At 39.5% G+C, this 11,928-nt stretch overlaps 1 protein-coding gene across 1 annotated transcript in view; it reads left to right on the top strand.

The window, feature by feature from the left end:
* The window catches only part of LOC150020224 (replication factor C subunit 1), a 57,797-nt gene that overhangs the window by 38,776 nt on the left and 7,093 nt on the right, over positions 1-11,928 (top strand). The window contains exons 13-22 of the mRNA XM_090267392.1: positions 2,125-2,524; positions 4,164-4,276; positions 5,589-5,703; positions 7,025-7,116; positions 7,321-7,458; positions 7,593-7,688; positions 7,811-7,909; positions 9,404-9,558; positions 9,686-9,803; positions 11,217-11,362. Coding sequence (XP_090123518.1) covers positions 2,125-2,524; positions 4,164-4,276; positions 5,589-5,703; positions 7,025-7,116; positions 7,321-7,458; positions 7,593-7,688; positions 7,811-7,909; positions 9,404-9,558; positions 9,686-9,803; positions 11,217-11,362 — 1,472 coding nt within the window. The remainder of the gene's footprint in view (positions 1-2,124; positions 2,525-4,163; positions 4,277-5,588; positions 5,704-7,024; positions 7,117-7,320; positions 7,459-7,592; positions 7,689-7,810; positions 7,910-9,403; positions 9,559-9,685; positions 9,804-11,216; positions 11,363-11,928) is intronic.

An 11,928-nucleotide genomic window follows, 5' to 3' on the forward strand; every position in this document is an offset into this window, starting at 1 on the left:
GTGTAGGAATTACTAGGTCTGGAGGCTAGAGTGCTTTTAGGACCCTTTCAGTTTCTGCCTCTCTGCTTCTCCTAATGTTAGCCTCGTTCATTCCCATATATACAGGTCTTTTCCGGGTGCAGGACGCAGGTGTGCCATAGCCCAAATGTAATGTCCCCAGCTCTGTTAGGTGGCAAGGTGGCCTAACGTATTTTCCAGTTAGAAAAATCTTGGGGAAAGATTTGTATTGGCCCTTCACCCACAGTTTCCTTGTATTAACAGCTTATGTAATCCTCACACAGCTATCAAACCCTGGAGATTAACATTGATACCACACTGCTAAATAAGCCACACGGACTATTCAGACTTTACATTTCCCCCATTCTCTTTTTCGTTCCAGGATTCCACACGCATTTAGTTGTAGTATCTTACTCTCCTCCAATCTGTGACAGTTCTTTTGTCATTCCTGGAGGAGCCATTCTACAAAAAAAAAAAAAAATTGGATTTCTTTGATGTTTTCTTATAATTAGCTTGAGGTTGTATGCTTTTGACAAGAATGTCACAGAAGTGATACTCTTTCATACTGCACACATCAGATAGCTCTTATTATTTGTGATAATAATCTTCATTACTTGGTTAAGTTAATGTCTGCCAGCTTTTTCCATTAGTAAAGTGACTACTTCCCCTTTGTAATTGATAAATTTATTAGGGAGATACTTTTTATTTTTATTTTTAAAATTTATTTATTTTTAGAGAGAAGGGAAGGGAGGGAGAGAGGGAGAGAAACGTCAATGTGTGGTTGCCTCTTGCACGTCCCCAACTGGGACCTGGCCTTCAACCCAGGCATGTGCCCTGATTGGGAATCAAACTGGCAACCCTTTGATTTGCAGGCCCAGGCTGGCGAGATATTTTATGACTGTGCTAATATCTTGTTTCTCCTCAAATATCCACTCACTAATTTTATCATCCATTCACTGGTAAAGAGGCACTAATTTATTCTATTTTTTAAAAAAGATTTATTTATTTTTAGAGAGGGGAAGGGAGGGAGAAAGAGAGGGGAAGAAACATCGATGTGAGAGAAACATTGTTCCGCTGCCTCTTGTATGTGCCCCCATTGGGGACTGAACCCGCAACCCAGGCATCTGCCCTGACCGGGAATTGAACCAGCGACCTTTTGTTTCACGGGATGATGCCCAGCCAACTGAGCCACACAGGTCAGGGCTTTTTAAAAATTCACATGAAAAAATTTATTACTTGGATATTATTCACACACCACAAAATTCATCCTTTTAAGTCTATAAATCATAAATCAGTGGTTCTTAGTATATTCAGAAGATTGTGCAACCATCACCACAACCTAATCCAGAACATTCTCATCACTCCCTAAAGAAACCCTGTACCCTTTAGCAGTCACTCATATCTACCCCCCAGCAGCCAGCCTGTGGAATTGCTGTTCTGGACATTTCATTTAGAGAAATCATGCAGTCTTCAGCCCTTCCTGGCTTCTCTGTCACTTAGTAAAAAGTATTCCTTTTTATTGATGATTGATATGCTGTTGTGTGGATATACCACATTTTGTTTATCTCTTCATCGGTTGATGGACATTGGGGTTACTTCCATTTTTGGAGTATGATATAAAATAATTATGTATAAATAGCACTGCTGCTATGGACATTCGCATATGGGTTTTTGTGGAGGCATTAACTTTAAAAAAATGTCTCTATTTACGTTCAATATTATATTAGTTTATGGAATGCGGCAGGGTGGTTAGATATTATGTAGCTTACAGAGTGACCTTCCAGTAAGTCTTGCACCCACCTGACATATGTATATATTATTTGGAGGCATTAACGTTTATTTAGAAAACTAGAACAAAATCTCTCTATCTTGTCTTTTTCAAACTAATATTGGATTATGTATTTTAAAAATTGCATTTGGGTGCTTTTCATTTGTGTTTGCTGTTGATTTTTATAAAGTTTGGGAGCTGATGATTTCCACAGATAGCACAGGGTCCATTGTGAAAAGACACCCTCAGCTTGGGTAGCTTATTTGGACATCTCAGATTATCCTCTCGAGTACATTTAGCAGGATGGGAATTATTTATCTGACCAAGTGTCTTTTTCCCTCACTTTTTCAACTTTCAAGATGAATAAAGGAAAGTCCAAATTGCAGAGAACACCCCCAAAAAATAACCAAGGAAAAAGGAAAAGTAGTCCAACTAAGAACGAATCAGAATCCAAAAAGCGCAAACCGACTCCCCAGAAGGACGTCTCTATGAAGTCAGTAAAAAAGGAAACAAGTGTGTTTCAGAGAGGCCTGGACTTCGAGGAGCAGGTGGCCGAGGAGACAAAGGGTGACAGCCGGGCTAGGAAACTGGCTGATGACAGCAGTGAAAACCAAGTGGCAGCTTTGCTCTGGGTGGATAAATACAAGCCAACCTCGCTCAAGACCATAATTGGGCAGCAAGGGGACCAGAGCTGTGCCAACAAGCTCCTACGCTGGCTCCAAAACTGGCACAAGAGTCCACCCGAAGACAAGAAACACGGTGATTTTACAGCTTCATTCGTGTGTGTGTGTGTGTGTGTGTGTGTGTCCGTCACCATATCATTGCTCAGTGGCACACATGTGAGGAAGTCTGATAGTTGGTTCATTCATCTCTCAGCAAGCATTCGCTGAGCACCTGCTCTGAGCCCAGGTGCTGTACTAGATCCCAGAGATGCTGCTGTGACAAAGTACAGTCTCCCTAAGGAGCTCACAGGCCGTGGGGAGGCATATGAACCAGCCGTTAAGTTGGAATGAGCTAATACTGTGATAGGGGTAAAGTATGGGGTGTTAGGGGTGGAAGGGTGCAGTCCGGGATGGGGACGTGTGCTTTCATCCCTGGAGGAATGGCTGTCTAAGCCGAGACTTGGAAACCAGGCAGCTGTTAGCTAGGGGAAGGGAGAGGTGAGTGCTGGCCGGGAGAGAGCACACGTACCCAGGTCTGAAGGTAAACGTGAGCAAGACCGCTGAGAGTACCAAGGAGACTTGGGGGAAAGGTGCAAGTAAAATGCCGAGGCACGCCTACAGGTTAGGCAGCCCCAAAACCCAGCAGCGTGTTTGTTCCTGGTAGGCCTCATAGTCCTGAGCTTCTCTAATTTCTGTGCTAGTTCACCATGTATTTGTCATGGAATATGAACACCCACAATATATATTTAATGTCCAAAATATTGGAACTGAGGTTTCAGATCACAGATGTTCGTACTGTTTTTTTTTTTTTTTTTGAGCTTCAGCTGCAACCCTGGAGGATATTGTATAAGAAATAAGACAAAGGGGTAACTGGCTCTTAGTGTGTGTGGTCACTAGGCATTGGCTGATGATGCCAGTTTATTTTATTTATAACAGTTAGATAATTGTAATAGTTGTCTCTCTTTCCACACCCACAAAATCGACCTTAAAAGGGGGCATAAGTGCTTTGTGTGCCTGGAGAAAACTTGAAGGCTTCCAGTGATCCATAGTCCCTTTTGCTCATGCCTGCCGTAGGTTTAAATCTGCCAGTAGCTGTGTGTGTATGTGTGTGTGTGTGTGAGTACCCTTGATGTGCCAGGTATCCATGTCATAAGGGGACGAAGAACGCTATAGAGCTGTGCATGGTGGCTGAAGACACTGCCTCTCCATTTCACTTTTCTTTTTGTGATCATGTAAACCAGTTATGCTTGCTAACGTTTATTGAGGCATGTTAGGTGTGTTCTGTGCTCAGGCATGTTCATCCGCACAACATCCCTTCCAGGCACATTACTGTTGTTACCCTCATTTCATAAAGAAGCCATCAGGCCAGAGGGGCTAAGTCACTTCTCCCCGCTGGTGAGAGATGGCATTCAGGATAGGTGGAATTGGGATTGGAGCCCAGGTGGCCTGCTCCATGGACTGTGCTTTTGTAGTAAAGGAAATCATAAAAGTATTATTTCAAATCAAAGTTCTGACATTAATGAGTTTTAGAAGTTAATTTATTTTGGGTGGAGGTGATCTAGGGAGTAGAATTTTACTAAGCTCTCTGGGAACTCTTGCTTATACTTTATAGAAAATATTCTGGGAATTTAGAACTAAACTGGAGGGCTGTTCTTGATGCTAAATTGATGCACAATTAATCCTGAGTTTTCTGTGAGGTAGTATAGGTTAACACTCTGGAACTTTTTTCTTCCCAGCAGCAAAGTTTGGTAAATTTGCTGGCAAAGATGATGGCTCTAGTTTTAAAGCAGCATTGCTCTCAGGCCCTCCAGGTGTTGGCAAAACAACCACGGCCTCTCTGGTTTGTCAGGTGGGTGTTCTCTTGTAGTGTGGCTGGAAAGGTACCATAGGCGTGGGCATGTGTAGGGGATGTGCACGTGTGTGTGAGTGTGGATGTGGTGTACGGATATTTTAACCTGTTGTGTATATAGCTTCCTGAAATTAAACCTTTAGAATTTGCTTTGGTTTTTGGGATATTTGTCATTTTCATTCTTTAAAAAAAAATATATTTATAATTATAATCATAGGTAATATTTGCTTATATTTGCTTGTGTACCTGGCAGTGTATTAAGCTTTTGGGTGATTATTTCATAGATATTAGTCTTATAGACACACATGTCTTATATACTCTTCTAAAAATTTTGTGTACCGTTACCATCCTCATGTGACAGATGAAATGGGCTTAGAGAGGAGGACAGTGGCACTGTGAACCCAGGCATATGGGGTCCCGCCTTTGCTCTTGTCTCTGTGGCTGCCATTTCTAGACAGTGAGAAGACAAGGCATTAAAGCAAACCACAGATGACGTATATCAGAATGGTATGAAATGATGCATGAAATAGTATCAGAACGATAAAAACGAAGGACTTTGAACTTATTTTAAATTTATTGCTGGATTTACCAGTCCTCTCTCCCATAAGCTAGTAGTTTTGCTTGATCCTTGTTGTAGGGACCAGAGCACAGATTTTTAGCTTGTGTAAGAACTATGAAATTTCCACTCTATAAACATTAAAAAAACCAAAGAAATATATACTTTTGCCTAGTCTTTACGATAGGGAACATGACTCTTTTCTTCTTTCATTATCGTCATTACTTTTTCGGGAATTCAGTTAAGACTTTTTAATGTTTTATGATTACGAGGACCAGTTTTGCAAAAGATACCAGAATAACTTGGTTTTTCATGATTTCAGAGAACAATTTTATAAAGGGATAATTTGACAAAAAAATGATAATAACTTCATTATTTATCTTGAAGTCAACAATTATAATAGATTAATTCTTTATCTGATATTGAAATCTTGGGATGGTTATATTTAACTCTTAAGACTTCAAGAAGCAAACAGTAAAATTGCTTGTTCAAATATGTTCTTCTAGGTTAGTGATTTATCAGCCAAACCTGTGTGTTTATGTGTGTGTGGTATGTATGAATATGATATTTTAAAAATCTCATGACTGTGAGGCATATTATAGTTAATCTCATTGTCTGTTATTACCATACTTCATCTTTTACCCATGTTTCTTTATGTGATTTTTCTACACTCTTTCTTCCTTAACTGCTCTTTTTTTGGGGGGGAGGATTAATAATTTACATTGTGATAGTAATGGTTTCCAATATATTGATTAGGAATTGGGATATAGTTACGTGGAACTGAATGCAAGTGATACCCGGAGTAAGAACAGTTTGAAGGAGATTGTCGCGGAGTCTCTGAACAATACCAGCATCAAAGGCTTTTATTCAAGTATGTGGCTGACTGAACTGTTTTTTTTGTTTGTTTGTTTTTGGTTATGTAAGAAAAACAAGTTCATTTCTATGTTTAGTAATTACTACTATACACTAGGTACCCTGCCATATCCGGGGGCTAATGAGAGAATAAGAAAAGCCTCTGATGTAACTTAATAGGACAATAATTACCTTTTTTTTTTTTTTTAGGTATTAGAGATTTCTGAGAATGTGATAAAAATTCACACATGAATATATTTATGTATTTTGCATATGATTTTAGCAGATTCACAGTTGAATCCTGTGAAGAGGGCAAAGAAACTGTATTTAATACAGTGTGATGAGTGAGATGACAGAGGCCTGTAGATGAAGAAGTGATTCTATTTGGGGCATTGGGGACAACTACCAGGAAAGGGTGACATTTGCTTGAAGGGTCTTGAAGAATGAGGAAGAGGCTCCTCTGTGGGTAGAAGGGTTATTTCAGACGAGAGTAATAGGGGAGGAAAAGACAGTGTGGAAGTATGTACCACTGTGTGGAAGGTCATGGCTAGTTGGCTAGTGGTCTGATGTGATCAGAGTTTATGGGGAAAATGGGATGCCCCCGTTACAGACTGAATCGTGCATATTTGGAACCTATGGTCAATTGCATGGTCACCTGAATTCTTGGTACTTCAATGGTAGAAAGTCATTGTTAAAAAGAACTTGCTCAGGAAATGCCACTGTTATATATGGCTGGTGGGAGTGTAAATTGGTACAACTCTGCAGGGCAATCTGGCAGTATTTCTCAAGATTCAATTCCACATATCCTCTAACCCAGAAGTTCTAACTCCTCTGTTCATTGTTAATACTTGTATAATATGCAAAATGACATATACATGGATATTCACTTAGTGTGATTTATAATAGCGGAAGAATCTTCACATTTTATCAATAGATAGAGATTAAGTGAATTATGATACATGTGTAAGATGGAACATTATTAAACAGCCTTGAAAAATGAGGTGTTCTATATCTATAATGAGGAATAGATCACAAAACTATATTAAATGACCAAACCCAGCTGTATATTTTTATGCACACATATTTTTAACATGTGTAGAATGGCTCTGAAAGGATATACAAGAGTCTGTTCACACTGTTTGCCTCTGGAGAGGCAAGCTGGGTACCCGCAGTGGCCAGGGTGGAAGGGACACTGCTCACTGCGTACTCTTGTACCTTTTGGATTTTAACGTGTTCTTCTCAGTTTACAGTGTGTTATATAATTGTTTATAAAGCGGCAGTGTTTGAACAATGGCTCTTCTGTTTCTGTCTCATCCCTCTGCTTCTCCACGTGGGGTCAGGTGGAGCAGCCTCTCCCATGAGCAGGAAACACGCCCTCATCATGGATGAAGTAGATGGCATGGCGGGCAGTGAGGACAGGGGTGGAATTCAGGTAATGAAAGCATTATATTTTTGCAGTTTTACTGTTGATTTTAATTTTTTTCCACGAAAAATATAAAGAACTAATTATTATGCTGTGATAAGTTTGACAATTAAACCATGTTGCTGAGGAGGTTTTTAAAACTGAAAATAAATGCATTGCATGGTATTTTGTTTTTTTAAATAATTATTTTTGTGTTGCAAATTTGCCTTTTAGGAATTAATTGGTCTGATAAAGCATACAAAAATTCCCATTATTTGTATGTGCAATGATAGAAATCATCCCAAGATTCGCTCTTTGGTTCATCATTGTTTTGATCTTCGTTTTCAAAGACCTCGGGTTGAACAGATTAAGGTATGGTGTTTGGAATTTTTTTTCCATCACGTTATTCTATTTATTGAAGGGTCAGTTTTAAAAGTATCTGATAAATATTTTTTAAATATCTGATTATATAAGTTTAAAAAAATCATTGAAGATTCTCCTTTTAGGCTGCTATGATGTCTATTGCATTTAAAGAGGGTTTGAAGGTTCCTCCTCCGGCTATGAATGAAATAATTTTGGGAGCCAATCAAGATATCAGACAGGTAAATTAAATATATATCGTATGACAATTGATAATTCTTTTGAATTGATGCCTTCAACCTTTTGGGGAGTGGGAGTGGCTGTTTTGTCCCATTTGACAGTGTCTTATTTGTGATTCTTTTAGGTTTTACATAATCTGAGTATGTGGTGTGCACAGAGCAAGGCACTAACCTATGACCAAGCCAAGGCGGATTCTCATAGAGCCAAAAAGGATATCAAACTGGTAAAATGAGTTTTTGTTTGTTAGTTAATTCTTGTTCTGTAGTTCCTTGACACACCTGTGGAACCTGTGGATATTTCTTTCTTTCTTTCTTCATTATCCTCACCTGAGGACATTTTGCTTTTAGAGAGAGAGGAAGGGGGTGGTGTGGGGGGAGGGGGGAGAGAAGAAGAAGAAGAGAAAGAAACGTTGATGTGAGAGAGAGAAACATCGATCAGTTGCCTCCCGTATGCACCTGACGTATTAAGCCCACAGCCTAGGTTTGTGCCCTGACCAGGAATTGAACCCACAACCTTTCACTTTACAGGACAATGCTCCAACCAGCTGAGCTACATTGGTCAGGGCTGGATATTTATAATAAGAGATACAGCTGCTAAAAATGTTTCTAATTCAAATGAAATTTTTCAGTGTATATTGAAAATTTTGAGAAGGGGAAGTTTTAAATTATACATGCTTCAATAATTCTAAAAGGGCTTCTTCAGAGTCCTTGGCATATGGATTTCATTCGTGTTTTCAGTGGTTTTGCAACTGTTCAGAATAATCCGTTCTCAATGGTTTATAGTTTAATAATCTCTCTGAAACTAGAGGTCTTATCAGTTATCTCTTGTGTCCTATTTCACCTAGCCACTAGTCAGAAATTGTTACAGTTAGAGCAGTGTTTTCATTCTCACCTTTTAAAAAAATGATTACATTTTTTAGAGCAATTTTAGATTCACAGCCAAATTAAAACAGATTCTCCATATACCTCCTGTCTGCACACATATCCAGCCTTCTCTACTCTCAGTACCCCTGCCAGTGTGGTACCTTTGTTACAACTAATGAACCTGCATTAACACATCGTTAGTACCCAAAGTCCATAGTGTTGTACATTTTATGGGCTTTGACAAATGTATAATGACTTGCATCTGCCATGATAGCAGAGTAAAAATCCTCTGTGCTCTGCCTGTTCATCCCACCCCTTCCTCCTCACCCCTGGCAATCACCAATCTTTTTATGGTCTCCATAGTTTCACCTTTTTGGAAATGTTACATAGTTGGAATCATACTGGGTAGCCTTTTCAGATTGGCTTCTTTCACTTAATAATATTTATTTAACTTTTCCTCCATGTTTTTTCATGGCTTGATAGCTCATTTCTTTTTAGTGCTAAATAATATTCCATTGTCTGGGGGTACCACAGATTATCTGTTCACCTACTGAAGGATAACTTCCAAGTTGTGGCAATTATGAGTAAAGCTGCTAAACATCCATGTGCAGGTGTGTGTGTGTGTGTGTGTGTGAGATACAAGTTTTTAATTCATTTGTGTACATACAAAGAGCACAACTACGGGAGAGTATGGTGGAGAGTATGTTTGGTTTTATAATAAACCACCAAACGGACTTCCAGCCGGCAGCACTCTGCATTCCTGCCAGCAGTGAATGAGAGTTCCTATTGCTGCACATCTTTGTCAGCATCTGCGTAGTGGCGCTTCTACTAGGAGTGTCCCTCTTTCTTTTTAGGGCCCCTTTGATGTTGCCCGGAAGGTGTTTGCAGCTGGAGAGGAGACTGCACATATGTCACTTGTGGACAAATCAGATCTCTTTTTTCACGATTATTCGATAGCGCCCCTCTTTGTCCAGGAGAACTACATACACGTGAAGCCTGTAGCCGCAGGGTGAGTTCTCAGAGCTGGTGAGGGTTAGAAGTAGTCCCCTCCCCGGCGCTGTGAAGGCCAAGGAACTGAGAGGGAGGGGTGTGCAGTGTGGACAGGGCTGTGATCCAGTCTGGCTTATATCCTGCAGGGGTGACATGAAGAAGCACTTGATGCTGTTAAGCAGAGCAGCAGATAGCATATGTGATGGTGACCTAGTGGACCGGCAGATCCGGAGTCAGCAGAACTGGAGTCTCCTGCCCACACAAGTAAGCCCAGGCTCTGCTTCCATTCGGGAGAGCGAAGTTGCTTCTAGCTCCTGTGGTTAGTTAAAATACGGGATAAACCTTACGGCCGTTAGGGCTAAAATGCAGCGTGTTGTAGATGAAAATGCTCTGTGATCACTATAGTCTGTTTGTTAACCTGGCATTATTTTTCAGTGGTTTATAATATTTTTATGTAAATAGACATATGGAAATAACATTAGATTTTGGTCATAATTGAGATGTGAGTCAGAAGTGTCATTTCCTCTATGTTACCTTAAGAATCTTTCTTTTTTGTCATTCTTGGCTCTCCCAGATGATTCCTAAGTAGCTTCTCCTTGAAGAAGTGCAGCCAGACAGGCAGCAGCCACTTTCTGATGCCTGGATTTTGATTTTCTTCTCTTTTGCTAAAGAGGTAGATTTGTATTGGGTACTTCATTTCAGTTGATATCTTTTACTCAAAATAGTTTTGTAAACATTCATAATTAGGAGTATTTGTTCTTGTTTGAGTTTTACGTATTTATACAGTATTATTGGCCTGAATAATAAGGGACTTATCGTGGCCTGCTCTTCTCTCAGTCCTACCACACATTGCTTGAAAAAAACAAAAAACACACGTTCTGGAGATAAATAATTCTTCCTCATGTTTTAAAAGTGTTCATTTTTTAACCTAGTAATTGTGCTTTTGAGAATTTATCTTAAAAAATAATTTCAAACACAGAAAAGCTTAATGTACAAAAATATTCCCTCAATCATTAGGGCCAATGGCAAAAAATTGGACAAAATCCCCATGTCCAGCAACAGGAGAGTGATGAATTATGGTAAATTCTCTTGATTAGAACATTATGCCACCTTTATTTTTAAAGATTAATATGAAAAACTCAGTTAATTATTAGAATAAAGCAGGATACAAAGTTTATGTATAATTCCAGCCTTTAAAAAACTGAAAACCTTTGAAATAGAGCTATCCAAGGATACCCTTTCTTACTTTTCTCAAGTGTCAGTTGACTTGATTCTCTGATGATTATAGACTTTTCATGCTTTGCTGCACCTATGCCATCAGTAGCTCGTGTTAAAGACAGTCATGCTCCTCTGAAAAAAGTCTCTTCTGTGACAGTGGCCTCCACCAGGTAACTGGTGTGTTGAGGTCAGTTGGCTGAGGAGGCTGAGTTGGCAAGATGATCTCTCTGGGCCATACGTGTTGTGGACCAAGGTATTAACCATAATGAGATGTTTTCTCTGGGACGTTTCCCACACCCACAGGTCAGAGATGGAGGGAAAGGGCCTGACTGCTCTGGAAGTAGGTACGTGGGACAGTGTGGCTTCCCTTCCCAGACAGAGACTGCTTGGAAGCCAACTGCTGCTAAGGAAGCAACTTCGTACAGAATTTAAAATGTGGTCTGCACTTGGTTTTTTCAGGCCATTTATGCTAGCGTTCTTCCCGGAGAGTTAATGAGGGGTTCCCTGAGCCAGTTTCCCACCTTCCCAAGCTGGCTGGGTAAGCACTCGTCTACAGGCAAACACGATCGTCTTATTCAGGACCTCGCACTGCATATGAGTCTCAGGTACGTGGTTACTCCGTTTCTGGTATTTTATCAGTGTAGTGTATGTAGCCTTTTTCTGATAAGGATAGAGTTAGTCAAAAGATTTATATTTTAATTTGATTTTATTGCTAAATAGATAAATGACCCTGAATAAGTTCTTTTTATCTTGTGAGACTCCATTTTATTATCCATAATCATTATAACACATTTATCACTTAAAAGAATACTTTGGAAGAGTAATGCCAGGTGGTAGATGTGTCATAACTCTTAAGATAAAATTTAAAACTATATATATCTGAGATAGTGCTATTATTTATTGTTATAGTGACCATGCCTATTATTAGTAGGCATATAAAATATCTTTGCTTCAGAGTAATTTAATTGGAAAAGGGAACTATTTGAATAAATGAACTAGTTTTTACCTATCCTAGCCATTTGGGATAGGGCGTACAGTTTAATTTATACAGGAAGTGGATACTCAGATAATGGAAAACCAGTGTGCTTGGAGAAGTTTAAGGGTCATGCCTCACTTTTCCGCAGGGCTGTCTGCTTGGATGCTCTTGTTGTGCTCATATAGATTTTGAGCC

Source organism: Furipterus horrens, unplaced genomic scaffold (assembly GCF_987537825.1).
Source record: "Furipterus horrens unplaced genomic scaffold, mFurHor1.1.pri manual_scaffold_2, whole genome shotgun sequence".
NCBI classification, from domain to species: Eukaryota; Metazoa; Chordata; class Mammalia; order Chiroptera; family Furipteridae; genus Furipterus; species Furipterus horrens.